This window comes from Neopsephotus bourkii, unplaced genomic scaffold (genome assembly GCF_033783945.1).
Source record: "Neopsephotus bourkii isolate Nb327-2 ecotype Australia unplaced genomic scaffold, CSIRO-AGI_Nbou_v1 NB_1008, whole genome shotgun sequence".
In the NCBI taxonomy this organism is placed as follows: domain Eukaryota; kingdom Metazoa; phylum Chordata; class Aves; order Psittaciformes; family Psittacidae; genus Neopsephotus; species Neopsephotus bourkii.
The window spans coordinates 183648-199625 of NW_026901498.1; the positions used below are offsets into that span (position 1 = coordinate 183648).

The 15978-nt window shown below is 60.8% G+C and overlaps 2 protein-coding genes across 3 annotated transcripts; both read right to left on the reverse strand.

The window, feature by feature from the left end:
• Positions 1–527: 527 nt before the first annotated feature.
• On the reverse strand, positions 528–4788 carry MVD (mevalonate diphosphate decarboxylase). Its single transcript, XM_061360026.1, has 10 exons — positions 4680–4788; positions 4030–4100; positions 3815–3929; positions 3556–3702; positions 3271–3470; positions 2349–2423; positions 1940–2158; positions 1741–1856; positions 1552–1660; positions 528–750 (listed from the first exon to the last, which is right to left on the reverse strand). Exons 1-10 carry the CDS (start codon positions 4735–4737, stop codon positions 670–672), a joined length of 1191 nt encoding a protein of 396 aa, XP_061216010.1. The 5' UTR covers positions 4738–4788; the 3' UTR covers positions 528–669.
• Positions 4789–10440: 5652 nt separating this feature from the next.
• Positions 10441–15931, reverse strand: RNF166 (ring finger protein 166). Of its 2 annotated transcripts, XR_009726493.1 has the most exons (7): positions 15745–15931; positions 14284–14440; positions 13335–13447; positions 12870–12984; positions 12219–12326; positions 11100–11334; positions 10441–10920 (listed from the first exon to the last, which is right to left on the reverse strand). XR_009726493.1 is itself a non-coding variant. In XM_061360028.1 (6 exons), exons 1-6 carry the CDS (start codon positions 15921–15923, stop codon positions 11269–11271), a joined length of 738 nt encoding a protein of 245 aa, XP_061216012.1. In that variant the 5' UTR covers positions 15924–15931; the 3' UTR covers positions 10441–11268. The 2 variants fall into 2 exon arrangements, 1 of the variants encoding a protein (XP_061216012.1); XM_061360028.1 differs by having other exon boundaries at positions 10441–11334.
• Between the last annotated feature and the right edge of the window lie 47 nt (positions 15932–15978).

Below are 15978 nucleotides of genomic sequence, written 5' to 3' on the forward strand. Positions count from 1 at the left end.
CAGTGGGGAAAAGGGAACAGGAGCAACCCCACAATGGACATGGGGTGGACAGGCTTTCATAGCAGCCTTACAGTGTCTGAAGGGGGCTATAGGGATGCTGGGGATGGACTCTTCATTAGGGACTGTAGTGATAGGACAAGGGGTAATGGGTTCAAACTGAAACAGGGGAAGTTTAGATCGGGTATAAGGAGGAAGTTCTTTACTGTAAGGGTGGTGAGGCACTGGAATGGGTTGCCCAAGGAAGCTGTGAATGCTCCATCCCTGGCAGTGTTCAAGGCCAGGTTGGACAGAGCCTGGGGCGACATGGTTTAGTGTGGGGTGTCCCTGCCCGTGGCAGGGCGGTTGGAACTGGATGTTCCAACTCTTTCTATGACTCTATGACAGGGGAAGGACAAGGGCCACGTGGGGTGACAGAGGTTGTGCAGGGAAGACAGGATCAGCCCCAGAGCCATGAGGAAGAACCAGCCCTGTCTTGTGTCCCCCACCCCAGCATCGCCTGTGGAGCCTGGGCACCCCAGAACAGCACTGCAGAAGCTCTATTTCCTTACAAAAGAGTACAAACCAGCCCCGGGGTCACAACCTGCCCAGGGCTGGGGACAGCTTCGCACCAGGGTGGCACCGGCAGAGCCCCCTGGCACATCATGGTTGTCCCTGGCGGTGTCACCGGGCTCAGGCTGTCCGGCGGGGCAGCCCATCTGCTCCCAGGAGGTGCTGGCTGGGGTCATCCAGGAACTGGGGTCCGGGGCCAGGCTGTGGGGCAGGAGATGGGTTAGGGGCACAAGGGAGCTCTGCTGCCTGCAGGACAGCCCTTTTGGGGCTGGGGGACAGCTCTGGGCCCCACAGACCTCAAAAGGGCACCCCACAGGTCATGCCCATGGGAACATGTCTAAGGATGGGGCCAGGGACAGGGTCCCGCACACAACCCTCAGGATGGGGACAGGGATGGGAATGGGGTCCTGTGTACTCCTGGGGATGGGGATAGTGGCTCATGCACAACCCTGTGGATGGGGACAAGCTCTCATAGCCCCTCATTGGGATGGGAATGGGAACAAGGGTGGGGTTCTGTACACAATTCTGGGGATGGGATAGGGTCCTGTATACCCTGGGGGACAGGGAAGGGGTCATGTGCACCCCTGCAGATGGGGTCCTGCAGACACCCCTGTGGATGGGGACAGGGATGGGGTCTCACATAACCCCATGGAGAGAGGGACAGAGTCTTGTACACCCCTGGTGACAGGGATGGGCTCACACATACACCCCTGGGGATATGAATGGGGTCCTGTGGACCCTTCAGGACAGGGATGGTGTCATGTGCATCCCTGGAGACAGAGTCTTGCAGACGCCCTGGGGATGGTGTCTCACATAATCCAGGGATGGAAATAGGGTCCTATACACCCCTGGGGACAGGATCGGGGTCACACACATACCCCTGGGGACAGGGATGGGGTCTCATGCACAACCCCGGGGGTGTGGATGCCGATGGGGACCCACACCCAGCCCTGGTGATGGGCAGACAGGCTCCCCTGCCCCACGCTCCCCCCAGCCCCATACCTTGGTGTGCAGGATGTACCGCACAGCCCCCGGCACCGGCTCAGCCACCACGGCCGCAAGCAGCTCCTCCGGCAGCGAGGCCGAGCTCACAGGGAGCCCGCGCACAAACCTGAGGCACAGCGGAGCCGTCAGCCCCTGCCACAGCCCCACCACCCTGCGCCCCATAGCGAGCCATGGCATCGCCCTTACTGGTCCCCGTTGGTGGAGGGGGGGAAGCTGCGTCTCACCACCTCCACGAACTCGGCCACAGTGTCGGCCAGCATGAAGATAACGGCGTTGGGGCCGGCATCAAAGGTGTATGCTACCTGTGGTGAGATGAGACCCAACGTGGGGTGAGGGACCACAGCACCAGAGCACACCCAGAGCCCCATGGGGCCAGTGTGGGTACCTTGGTGCACCCGTGGTGGGCATTGAAGCGGTGCGCTAGGGCAATGATGTGCCGTGAGATGTCGTTGAGGTAGAAGATGGGGGGGAAGGTGTCGAGGCAGGTGGCATGGAACTGGTTGCTGTCCTGCATGGTGAGCTTCCCGAAGCCCTCGAAGTCCCGCTCACGGATGTGCTGCACCATCAGGGCCAGGCGCTCCGGCACCACCACCTCTGCACGGTGCTGCCATGATTGGAGCCGTGATCACCCCGGTTTGGTGACACCCACAGCACCCACATCACCCTGCGGGGTTCACGCAACACCCCCCATGCTCCCTGGGTGCTCCCCAGGATGGACAAATACCATCCTAACAGAACCAGGACCCCAAACCCCGCCTGCTGGCAGCTGTGCTGGGCAGGATTGAGCTCCCTACCTTCAGCAAGGGGCTGGTGTCCACGCTGGTCTGCATCCCTGCTGTGCTGCCAACCTGCTTCTTCTCACCACTGACCTGGGGGGTACAGACAATGGGATATAACACCCCCCATGAGCCCCCATCCCCAGCAAGGGGCATTCCCTGATCCCCCAGCCCCAGCAAGGGGCATCCCCCGATCCCCTCATCCCCAGTAAGAGGCATCCCCTGATCCCCCCATCTGCATCAAGAGGTGTCCCCTGGTCCCCAGCAAGGAGCATCCCCTGATCCCCCCAGCCCCAGCAAGAGGCACCTGTGATCACCCATCCCCAGCAAGGGGTACCCCCTGATCCCCCCATCCCCAGAAAAAGGCACCCCCTGATGCCCAAGCCCAAACAAGGGGCACTCCCTGATCCCTATCCCTAGCAAGGGGCACCCCTCAATCCCCCCATCCCCAGCAAGCAGCATCCCCTGATCCTGAAGCCCCAACAAGGGACATCCCCTGATCCCCCATCCCCAGCAAGGGACACCCCCTGATCCCCCCATCCCCAGAAAAAGGCACCCCCTGATGCCCAAGCCCAAACAAGGGGCACCCCCCGATCCCCCAAGCCCCAGCAAGCAGCATCCCCTGATCCCGAAGCCCCAACAAGGGACATCCCCTGATCCCCCATCCCCAGCAAGGGACACCCCCTGATCCCCCCATCCCCAGAAAAAGGCACCCCCTGATGCCCCAGCCCACACAAGGGGCACCCCCCGATCCCCCAAGCCCCAGCAAGCAGCATCCCCTGATCCCGAAGCCCCAACAAGGGACATCCCCTGATCCCCCATCCCCAGCAAGGGGCACCCCCTGATCCCCAGGGTCAGCACCCACATAGCGTTGGGGTGCACCATCACCATCGCCAGGGGGTGGTGGTTACAGCCACACACCCCATCCCTAGCCCCTCACCACCAGGATGAGGACCCTGAGCTCGGGCCAGTGCGTTTCGGGGGCCACTTGCTGTGCGATGCTGTCCCTGCCGTCCGGCCGCTCGCCCCGCTGCCACTGCACGAAGCCCCCCAGCATGCTGCGGCAGGCACTGCCCGAGCCGCGCCGCGCCACCTCCGACAGCTCGCCCTCCACACCGTACAGCCGTGCCAGCGTGGACACTGCGGGGACGGGGACATGGGGACGGGGTCAGGATGGTGGGGACAGGCCTGGGATGCGGTGTCCCCCGTGTCCCGGCTCACCCACCCAGGCAGGCGTAGCCGGCAGCGGAGGAAGCCAAACCGGCTGCGGTGGGGAAGTTGTTCTCGGTGGCAATGTGGACCTTGTAGGAGAGGCTGAGCGCGGCCGCGTCCTCCGTGCTGCTGCCCCGGCGCTTTCGGGCCAGGCGTCGCACTGAGAGGGATACAGGGAGGAATTGGGGATGCAATGGGGAGCAGCGCTCCCCGGTGGATGGGATGGGATGGGATGGGATGGGATGGGATGGGATGGGATGGGGGACACTCACCCTCCCGCAGGCAGGCCTGCAGCCGGGGGTGCCCCACGTCTGCCTCCTCCCCGTTCAGCCATAGCCGGTCCTCTGTGAAGTCCCGGCTGGCAGCGGCCGTGGTGGTGGTCTTGAGCTGCAGGGAAATGGGGCTCAGTGCAGTTGGAGGGTCCACATCCCCCCTCCATGGGATGGGGGGCAGAGGGGCCCGCGCCTGGTCCTGACCCCATCCCAACCTGGTCCTGGTGCAGTGTGACGCTCAGGGAGGAGTTGATGGGCAGGATGAGGTCATTGTCCCGCTTGCCCCCTGCAAGAGAGAACACAGCATGGCACAGCTCACATCACTCAGCATGGCATAGGATGAACAGGGTCTGGAAAGACTTTGAGACCATCAACCTCAAACATTATCCCACCAACCCATGGCACCGAGGCCTCGTCTCCACGCTGTGTGAACACTTGCAGGGATGGTGACTCCTGGGCAGCCTGTTCCAATGCCTGAGCACCCTCTGGGGAAGGAATTGTTCCTCAGCTCCATCTAACCCTGCCCTGGTGCGGCTTGAGGCCGGTTCCTCTTGTCCCATCCCTTGTTCCTTGGGAGCAGAGCCCAGCCCCTCCTGCCTCCATCCTCCTGTCAGGCCGCTGTAGGCAGCCATCAGGACCCCCTAAGGCCCTCATGGCACAGGGGCACGGCCTGGCACAGCTTGCCTTGGCTGGCTTGGCGCACTACAGCACAGCAAGGCCCGATGCGGCCTGGCATGGCCTGGCACCGCACCTCAGCTAGCTGCCCCCCCGGCCTGCACCAGGTGTCCCCGCTGCGTGCCCGGGCTCGGAAGGGGCCCGGTCCAGGTCCCGGTCCCGGTCCTGGTCCTGGTCGGGCGGCACTCACAGTACTTGATGACGGCAATGTTGACGGGCGCCGTGCAGGTCACCGTGGACACCGACATCGCGCTGCGGGAGCTGCGGGCACTGTGCGGGCGGCATCGAGCCCTAGCCCCGCACCATCACGTCATCGTGGCCTGCGGATGGCTCCCGCGTCGCCATTGGCTGATTTCGCAGCGCCCTGCTCCTGGCATCCAATGGCAGCGATCGGACCACGGGGAGGCTCCGCCCCCCTCCGCGCCCTGCCGGCGCTGGGATCTGCGTGCGGGGCAGCCATCTTAGAGTCGGGAAGGGGCTGCGCATGCGCAGTGTCGCCAGTGCGGCCCCAGTGCTCCCGGTGCCCCCCGGTGCCCCCCAGTGCTCCCAGTGCGCCCAGTTCTCCCAGTGCCCCCCAGTGCCCCCAGTGCTCCCATTGCCCAAAGTTCTCCAAGTGCTTCTAGTGCTTCCAGTGCCCCCCCAGTGCCCCCCATTGCTTCCAGTGCTCCAAGTGCCCCCGGGTGCTTCCAGTGCTCCCTAACCCTAACCCTAACCCTCAAGTGCCCCCAGTGGCCCAATTGCCCCCAATGCACCCAATGCTCTCAGTCCCCCCAGAACTACCAGTGCCGCCTCAGTGTCCCCAGTGCTCCCAGTGCCTCCAGTGCCCCCGTTGCCCTCAGTTATTCCAGTGCCCCAGTGCTTCCAGTGCTCCCAGCAACTCCCAGAGCTCTCAGTGATCCCACTTCCCCCAGTGCCCCCCAGTACTACAAGTGCCCCCTAGTGCCCCCAAGTGCCCCCAGTCTCCCCAGTGCTCCCAGTGCTCCCAGTCCACCTCAGTGCCCCCAGTGCCCCCAGTGCTCCCAGTGCTTCCAGTGCCCCGCCAGTGCCCCCCAGTGCTTCCAATGTTCCCAGTGTCCCCTGCTGCTCCCAGTGCTTCCAGTGCCTCAAGTGACTGCAGTGCTTCAGTGCTTCCAGTGCCCCCAGTGCTCCCAGTGCTTCCAGTACTGCCAGTGCTCCAGTGCCCCCACTGCCACCACTGCCTCCAGTGACCCCAGTGCTCCCAGTCCCCCCCAGTGCTTCCAGTGCTCCCAGAGTCCCCTGGTGCTCCCAGTGCCTCCAGTGCTCACAGTGCCCCCTAGGGCTCCCATTGATTCCAGTGCCCCCTAGTGCCCCACAGTGCTCCCAGTGTCCCCCGGTGCTCCCTGTGCTTCCAGTGCTTCCAGTGATCCCCCAGTGCCCCACCAGTGCCCCCCAGTGCTCCCAGTGCTTCCCATGCCCCTGCGTGCCCTCAGTCCCCTCAGTGCCCCCAGTGCTCCCATTGCCCCCAGTGCCTCCTGTGCTTCCAGTCCTCCCAATGCTTCAGGTGCCCCAGTGTCCCCAGTGCTCCGAGTGCCTTCAGTGCCCCCAGTGCTCCCAGGGCTTCCAGTGCTCACAGTGCCATCCCAGTGTCCCCCAGTGCTTCCAGTACTCCAGAGTCCCCTGGTGCTCCCAGTGCCTCCAGTGCCCGCAGTGCCACCTAGTGCCCCCATTGATTCCAGTGCCCCCTAGTGCCCCACAGTGCTCCCAGTGTCCCCCGGTGCTCCCTGTACTTCCAGTGCTTCCAGTTCCCCCAGTGCCCCCTAGTGCCCCCAGTGCTCCCAGTGCTTCCAGTGATCCCACAGTGCCACCCTGGTGGCCCCAGTGCTCCCAGTGTCCCCCAGTGCTCCCAGTGCTTCCAGTGCTTCCCATGCCCCTGCATGCCCTCAGTGCCCCCCAGTTCCCTCAGTGCCCCCAGTGCACCCAGTGTTCCCAGTGCCCCCCAGTGCACCCAAGTGCCCCCATTGCCCCCAATGCCCCCTAGTACCCCCCAGTGCCCACAGTGTCTCCAGTGTTGCCAGTGCCCCCCAGTGCTTCCAGTGTTTCCAGTGCCCCTCAGTCCCCCCAGTGCCCCCAGTGCTCCCGGTGTTTCCAGTGCCCCTCAGTGCCCTCAGCGCCCCCAGTGCCCCTCAGTGCCCCCAGTGCTCCCATTGCTTCCAGTGCTTCCAGTGACCCTCAGTGCCCCCCAGTGCTCCCCAGTGCTTCCAGTGCTCTCACTGCCCTCAGTGCCCCACAGTACTACCAGTGCACCCTAGTGCCCCCCAGTGATCTCAGTGTCCCTAGTGCTCCCAGTTCCCCCCAGTGCTTCCAGTGCTCCAGTGCCCCCAAGTGTTTCCAGTGCTCCCAGTGCCCCCAGTGCCCCCAGTACTGCCAATGTCTCCAGTGCCCCCAGTGTTCCCTATCCCTGCAGTGTTCCCAGTGCTCCCCAAACTCCAAACCCCAGGTCTCCAGTGCTACCAGTTCATTCCCTCCAGTATCCCTGATGCCTCAGCTCTCACATTTATCCCAGCATTGCCTCAGTGTCTCCAGTGCTCCCAGTACCGCTATAGCACATCCCATCCCCATGTTCCCAATATCCCCAGTGCTCCCCCAGTGCTCCCAGAGCCTTCATGACCCCAGTGCCTTCACTGCTCCCAGTGCCTTCACACCCCCCAGTGCTCCCAGTATGCGCTGTTACCCCAATATCCCAATGCCCCTCCACTGGACCCAGTGCCCCCAGCATCCCTCCAGTGCTCCCAATGCCCTTAGCACACCAGGGGTTGGGTAGCCCCATTCATCCCTACAGGCCCCCCCAACGCAGACCCACCGCCTGTATCACCCCCATCCTATGGTCACTCATTGCAGCATAAAATACCCCCAGCTCCAGGTGTTGGGGGGAGGATGTGGGTGACACCGTGGTGCCCCCTGGGTGGCAGGGCAGGGGTCCCTGGCCCCACATCCCGATATTCATAGGCATTTTCCATGGGTGGGACCAGAGGACTCGGAAGGCAGCTATTCTGGGATGTGGGATTCTTTCCCCTCAGCTTCAGGACCCGATTTAGCAGCAGGGATGCACAAAGCAGCTTCCTAATCCAGCCTGTCTCCCCCTCCATGCCCTGGCACAAGGGTCCCCACTACCATGTACTGGGGTACTGGGGGTCATAGGGATGGCACTGGGACCCCTGCGGTGGGGGTAGCCCCACGGTCGTCATTCAGACACTGGCCATGCCATAGGGATGCTCAGGGCCACTTGCAGGGTGTCCTTGTTCCCACCATCTCTGCCATCCCAGCCCCATGCGGCCAGGCCAGACCCCAGCATGGCACCAGGGTTCTTTTAGGGGCCCTGCTGCATCACCCTCCAGGCTGGGAGCTGTGGGGATGCAGGACAGGGGGGGAAGATGCTCTACAGAACACATAGAGGGTCTGGCAGTGAGATTCCAGCCGGATCCTGCCCCAGGGCTGGTGGGACACGATGCTGGCTGAGCAGGGAAAGCCATGCCAACAATAGGGAACGCACTTCCTCTGCTCATGTGTCCCCACGCCGTGTCCCTCTGTTGTGTCCCTGCAGGCACCAGTAGCTGCCACAAGACCCAGGGCTCATTAACACGGGGCCAGCTGCATGCAGGTGAGGGGACAGTGCTGGGGACAGTCGTGTCCCCAAGTGCTGCCACCACAAATGGGATCCCACTGCCTGTAGCATCCCCATGGCATGAGGTGGGACAGGACGGAGCAGGCCCTCAGCTCATGGGGACCCCAACGCCCCTTCTCCCTGCAGGCACAGGCAGACACGGTGTTGGTGGTGGCCACCATTGCATGGCTACACATCCATCCCCTCTTCTGCCATGCCCACCTGGCCCCAAAAGGCCTCACAGGGGCTGCCTGGGGGGCAGATAAGGGGGTTCCTCAATGTGATCAGCCCTGGCCATTGTGCCCCCAAGACTCACACTTGGGGGAACAGGAGCACTGGGACAAGGGTGAACCCTGTACCGCTGCAAAGGGACACCAGCGGCTGCTCCCTGGATCGGTCCCTCCTCACTGCAGGGATTGGCTGTGCAGAGCCATGTCCCTGGAGAACCCCGATGGGGCTCGGAGCCAGGACACCTCCCTGGGATACCCATGGAAGGAACACCCGACGTGGTGCCCTGGCCAGTGCCCAGTGCAGCTCTGGGGACAGGACATGGTGCCAAGTGCCCTCCCCATGTCCTGCCTTGGAGTGCCAGGGATGGTGGGACACAGAGCCAGGATGTGATGGGGGGATTCCCCCAGCAGGTTTGGCAGTGCCTGGCTCCGGGATCAAACAGCATCACTGTTAACAGGAGGAGGTGACAACATAAGGACAAAGCTGCAAAGCCAAGCTCTGTGTCTGGGAAAGGAGAAGCCCAAGAAGCCAGGATGGGGGGGCATGCACCTCATGGTCCCATTCCGCATCCTGAAGACACAAGGGAGACCAGGCGTGGATGAAACTGCCTTTATTGAGAAAAATGGTTTGCTACAAATACATTATTGATCTGATTCTTCATCAAAAAACAGTAAAAGTTCTGGATATGCAAAAAGTCACAGGGAACACACAGACGAGCCACGGCGGCATTCCCGGAGCGTGCCCCGTGGGGAGAGGCAGGAGCTGCCCGTGCAGTGCCTGCCTGCGCCTTAAAGTGCTTTACAAAAGCAGCTCTTTCACCCCGGCTCTGGCGCTGCGGGGCAGAAAGGAAGAGGAAGGAAGGAAGGAGACAAGAGGTTAACAGTGCTGTCCCAGAGACAGGGAGCTCCCTGCAAGTGCGAGGCTGCTCCAGGATATGAGGGTCCCAGCTAGGGATGGGACAAGGAGACCCTCATGGGTCCCTTTGGAGATACCAGTGCTCCCCACCCCACCAGGGCCACGTTCCTGGCCAGGCAGGTACCAGCGGTGCTGGTAAGAGAAGACCCCATCCATCCTTGCTAGGGGAGCGGAGCAGCTCCAGCCCTTTCACTGCCATAGTCTGCATGCTCCTCACAGAGCTGCTGGCAGCACAGGGAACTCACAGCCCCCAAAGTACTCAGTACCATTCAAATCAAAGGTGAAAACCTGAACAGTATTGCTAGAGCAGAGCTGGAGCCTCGCATAAACCAAGCAGGGACACGCAGAGGGACTGCTCTCCCAAACCTCTCCCCTGCAAACCCTCACTGGAAGGTACCGTGCATCACAGCTCCTTCACCGAGAACCCTGGGCTGATCGTCACTGGTGAGACCCCAAAGGGCGGTAGGGCCCCAGCACAAAGCTCTTCTCCCCAAGCACCAGTGAAGACCCTCCATAAGGGACATGATTTCTGCTGCACAGGGGGGCATGCTCAGGCTGGCAGTAGCACAACCAAGGCCTGCAGGTGGAGATCCCACTTCCACCCTCTCCCAGCCCAGCAGAGCAAACCCCACCAGCAGCAGGCAGGAAAGGCAGACAGGAAGGGGACATGGAAGAAGACAGGTCACCAGGAGGCTATGGAGCATCTCTTGGATCAACATCTGCCCAAGTGTGCCCTATTCCCAAGGAAGGGAGGTGTAATCCCCTATTTCAGGGGGACAAGACCCCCAGTGCTGGGGATAGGATGCTGCACAGGCAGACATCCCTCCTGCACACCCATCACCCAGACACAGTCCGGCTGCTCCATAGTGAGTGCCAACACCCCACAACTAACCTGCCTGCTCCTTCACAAACCAAAACCACACTGAGCAGTGCGATGGAGCAACGCCTGCAAGGGCTCAGCCATCCCAAGCCTGATGGCAAGCCCCAGGTGCTGGAGAATACAAGTGATGCTGCAGCTCCTCAAAGAGGCAGCCGAAGAGGTGCTGCTCTGACCCAGCGTGTCCTGTATCACAACATGCCAACAAGGGAAGGGAATGGACCAGAAACAGCCAGAGGACATCCAGGCACATCCATCAGTCTGGGGTCCAGCTGCTGCCTCCCACCTGATTTCAAGTCCACAGCGTTTTTGTGTGTTTGGGGTATTTTTTGTTTTAAAAATAGACTTTCTTAATAATGTTCCATAAAAATACTCTTGTCCTCAGTGTCGGATATTGCAGTGTGAAGAGTTAACAGCTTCTGTTCCCACTCTATAAAACGTGGAAAAGGCATCACACTGATTCATGTAGAAAAATGCAAGAATTCAGTATCACAAGAGCCGGTACAAAACGGGGAAGGCAAGAGTTTTACTGGATGCCATTGCTGTGGACTCCTCCAAACCCATTGTCAGCATGAGGGCAACCGTCCTGCCCTGGGATGCGCCTGGCCTGGGCAGCAAAGGAAGCAGCACTGGGGATGGGACAGATCGATGTCTCTGGCAATAACCTTGTGGAGTTTCAAAACCCAAAGGATGCTCCGTGCCGTTTTCTTCCTTTCCACAAAGGATGGATGATTGCAGGTTCCAACTAGGGCATTTCTGCATTAAATGCATCCAGGTTTGACGTACCTATTCAACTGCAACAAAGAGCATGAAGACAAACAGTGCCAAAAAGCATCTAATAATAAATAGATCTGGACACAGGTATATACTCTGTATATGGGTATGAAATGCCTAATGGAGGAACGGTCCCATCCCTCCGGTGCTGACTCCTCTCTTCTCCCTGCATGAAGTCTCTGCTCACTCACCGGTCCAGCGCGACATAAGGACACGCCACCTTCTTAAACAAGGTGGGATGTGCACAGAGAGGAGAGGGAAGAGCAGCAGCAGTGGGTCTCCAGGGGGTTGATAAGCTCCGTGCCTCCCCAGTGGGAAGGCTGAGTGTGCAAAAGGGGGTCCAATGCTCCCCAGGCACCCTCAGTTCTCGGACAGTGACAGTGCCAGGGCTGCCTGCAGCGCTGCCTCCTCGTCGATATTGTAGTCCTAAAATCAGAGAGGGACGGTCATCAGTGGTACAGCCAGGGCACAGATTCTACATCAAGCATCAGGGAGCCCTCCCTGCTCTTCATGGTGACACCGAGCCTTCTATTCCTCTGGCACGTGTGTCCCAAGAATGCTGTGCTGCTTGGGGCATCCTTTGTGCCCACAGTCCCTCTCCAGCCTGGAATCTGCCAACACCAGCCCTGCTCTTAGACGTGGTGGAGGGCAGGGACAAAATATGCCCATGCCAGCAGCTGTGGCCAAAGGGAAAAACTTTCTAGCAGGGTCACAGGTTTCTCCATCACTCCAGTCTGGGTTTATACAACACAGTGATCACTCCCTAAGTGGGGATATTTCTCTCTTAAGTATTTGGATGTTCCTTTCCCTGACTTCTAATGGCCCTGCAATAAAGCTACAATGCTGACAGAACCTCCCCTCAGTCCCTGCAGCCAGGTCTGGGCCATCACACCCCCAGTCTCCATTCAGGAATGGTCATCAGCTCCCCAAGAGGGGATCCATGGACACCACTCAACTACAGCAGCCAGATCCCCCCAAGCCTGGGCTGCTCCCCTCCCACTGCTTGTGAAGCCTCAAAGAAAAGGCCTTTGTGTTACAGCTCCCCAGGGGATGAGTTTAACGGAGCACATGGAGGAAACAGCTCATCTTCACGGTGCAGTAACATTTTCCTCCTTGTTCAGAGAGGTTTTCCTGGCGTGTCTGATGAGGATCAGCTTGAGCTCTCCCAGAGCAGAGGGGGAGCTCAGCCCCACAGCTGTGAGGGTGTCCTGAGAGGGGCTACATGTGCCTCCCACAAAGCCTAAAGGAGGACCTGTCCCCTTCCCCTCCAGGCTGGGGGAAGATGACCCCATTTCAGCTGAGGTACTCACCACGAAGGTGTCATAGGAGAACTTGTGTCTGTGGAGGAGGTGCTGGAGGAAGTTGGCGCTCTTGTAGCTGGGGTCCCCCCACGGCATGGCTGAGCAGACCGGGCACACCTGCAGAAGGCAGGGACAAAAGAGAACCATGACCACTAGGCACAGACCCTTCCATCTCTTACCTCCTGAAGAGGGGAGTGGTGCTCCCCCTGTTTCTGACAGAGTGGGATCTGCAGAGGGTGTGCTAAAAGGGGGGTCCCTCACCCCCCACCCCCAGTACATCTCTTGGTGCACAGAGCCTCTGGCCCATGGCCCAGCCTGCTTTTAGGCCACTGACAAGTCACACATGCATGTGAGCACCTCTGAGACAGCGATAAAGCTGCAGGTTCCCTGCCTTGGTCAACCCAGTGTGGATGGGGAGAGGAAATCCAGCACCACCCAGGTTGATAGCACATGGGGATGGAGGCAGCTCATCCTAGAGAGCCTCTTAACAAAACAAACAGGGGCAGGTCCCCACCTCCCATCAAAGGGATCTAAACCAAACTAAGCCAGCTGAAAACACAGCTCTGCACACCAGTGGCCTCAGATGCAGCATCAGCTACGGTGTATTTGGATTTCCAGGAGTTACCCCGCACAGAACCAACCCCTCCCAGCATCACTCACCACTTTGTTGGGATCGTTGCGGTGGTTCTCCATGCAGTGCTTCACCAGCTCCTGCTGGTCCAGGTTCCGGGCCCCACAGTACGGGCACACAAACGTTGAGCGATTGGGAATGTTGCTAAAGAGAGCAAAGGCGAGCTCAGATCCCCCAGGAAAAGACTGGATTGACTCCTTCCAAACTAAGCCATCCATCCGCTCTGTGATATCCAGGCATAGCAGAAACCAGCCCAGCCTGTTCCCACCCCAGCTGCAGGCTGAACCACCCTGGTTTGCTCGGTCCTTCCTCCCACTCCACACTCTGAACACAGCGCAGACAGGGGCTGCAGGTGACAGGAGGGAAATGGTGCTGATGCTTCTCCCTTTGGTTTCCCAGAGGAAAGTAAAACCCACGCTTGGATTTTTAGACCAGAGTGACAGTGCAGCCCAACAGGGAGGGATGCATTTCCTTACCCGACACAATGGCAGTACCTGGGAATAGGCTGGGACGTGGGGACAACCGGAACAAACTTGGGGCAGTTGGCCATCTGCTCCTGCACCTTTGTGCAGGACGAGACGTGAGAGCGCATCTTTGCAAGGGTCACCTGCAGCACAAGGAGAGATGTTCCTGTCAGCTTCCAGACAGTGATGGAGCCTCTGCCACAGATCAGGACAGCAGTTTTGGCCAACCACTGGGCTGTGCAGGATGAGCCACACCAGTGTGGAAACGCTACGCCAGCACATTCTTCTCTGCAGGACAGAGATTTGGGGCCACATGCTCACTGCACGCATCCCCAGAGGTCACACACAGCCACCCGGGCTGTGTTATTACATTAGCTCCATTTTCCTTTTCAAAGGACACACTGCTCTGACACTGCAGAGGACTGTCCCTGGGTCACAGCCAGGCAGTTCCAAGATCCCCAAAGTTAATGGGAGCCAGGAAGTGCATCAGCAGAGACACACCATGAATCACAGCTTTACAGCCAGTCCTGGAGCGTCCCAGACCAGACTGCCCCAGGCAGGGCCAGGCCATGCTGCTGGTTCAGCTTCCCCACAGCCGCTGGGATTGCAGCACCTTAAGCAAGAGCTAAATCCTTACCCTCACTTGGAGCAGAGCTGGTTTGCCTCAGCCTCTCCTGTGTTGCAGGAAAACCTCAGCCTGCTTTTGAAGGTCCCCACTGTCTAATAATAGCTCCAGTCTGCTGACAAAGGCAGCTAGGAGAGAGTGCCTTCATCTCCACGCAGCCCCGCTTGCCTGGCTCATAGCAGCAGCAGTGACACGCAGGGGACACCAGACCTCATGGGCACAATGTGGGGCCACACTGAAGAGGGGACACTCTGAACAGAGGCCCCCACGATCCCAACCACCAACAGCAAGTGACCTCCAGCCATGGGACAGGCAGTAGGATGGGTATGGGCAGCCTTCCCCCATGAGCTTTACCTTCTTGCTGCAGCCTCTGCAAGGAGCCTTGTAGGACGAAAGCTGTTTCTCCACACTGGAAGCCTTCTCCACCTTCTTGGGATCGAAGGGCATGCGGCAGAGCGGGCACAGAGGGGATGGCACTTGCAGGCAGGGCTGCAGGCACTCCCCACAAAACCTGGGGGCACAGAGAGCGGCACTGAGCAACCTGATGTAGGGAGGAGAAGGGGGTCCCCAGCCCCAGGACACCCCAGGCTGCAGAGCAGACCCAAACCTCAGGGATCAGCATCCCCACTGGGAGAACTGGGAGCCCGGGAGAGGGTGCGGGGGGGGGGGGCAGCCATTGCTGATGCAGTGAGACCTGAGGCTGGGAGTGGATTTGAACAGAGCCAAACAACAACTGGTGCTGAGCATTGAGGCCATGCAGCAATAAAGGCAGTGAGCACATCAGAGCCTGGTTCACCTCATTTCAAGGTCCTTATGCCTGCAGCACCACGGATGAGAAATCAAAGCAGCGGAGAGGAAGCACAGAAAGGGACCCCCGGGCACAAGGCAAAGCAGCTCCATCCCCACAAAGTCAATGGTCACGGCATCCCCATCCCCTCCGCTGCCATCCCAGCTCACATCACCCACAATGGGGGAATGAAATGCTGCTGCCAAGCCCCTGCTGAGGGACAGCCACAGTGCCCCTTGCCCCACGCCACTGCCATCACCCCATGAAGCACCCCCAGCCCCAAATGTGCTGGAGATGGGGGGAAGAGCGAGACCATACAAGGGGAGATGCCCCAGGAATAGGATGGGAAAGGGGGACAAGGTGTCCCCAGAACGCTGTGGGGACAAACAGACCCCTGCTCCCCAGGGCAGCACTTCAGCCTTTCACCATGTACTGGGGGCAATGGGAGCGGTGCACAGCACCTGTGGGGTCAGGGCAGGATTCCCATCAGGTCAGACCCCGGCTGGCACTGGGAGCAGGGTGTAGGGGGACACTGGGGGCAGGAACCAGGTGTGGGCACAGAGAGGCAAGGTTTAGGTGATCAATGGAGGGAACAAGGCAGTACCCAGCTCCCCAAGAGGGAAACGGGCTTTAGGATGGGGGTAAGGCACCCGGTGCTGATGGAGCTGCTGGGGGCCCCGGTACCGGGCTGTGGGGGAGATGGAGGGTGCCGGTACCGGGCTAAATGGAGAAGGAACAATGAGGGTCCCCACAGCAGGCTGGGAGGGGGGGGATAGGTGTCAGCTGATGGAGGTCACCGTACCGGGATGGGGTGGTGGCATGGGGACACCGGTACCGGACCGCGGGTACGGGTGGGATGGGGCCCCGGTACCGGGATGGGAACGGATCCCAGTACGGTGACGGGAGCGGTGCCGGCCGGGTCACGGGACAGAGGGCCCGGTGCGCGGGGGGAGCGCTCAGCGGGCGCTGGGTCTGGCCGGGCCGGGCCGGGGTCCCCGCCGCCGCCGCCGCCCCGGGCCCCGGCTCACGTGTGTCCGCATCCCGCGATGCCGACGGCGCGGTGGAACACCTCGAGGCAGATGGGGCAGCTGAACTGCGCCTCCAGCGCCTCGCCCGCGGGGCTGGGGCCGGGGCCGGGGGGCGGCCGCGGGGACCCGCCCGGGGCCTGGGGCCGCTGCGCCGCCGCCACCAGCAGGCTCCGGAACATGGCGGCGGCGGCGGCGGCGGAGGGGAGGCGGAGACGGAGCCAGGCCCCACGGCGC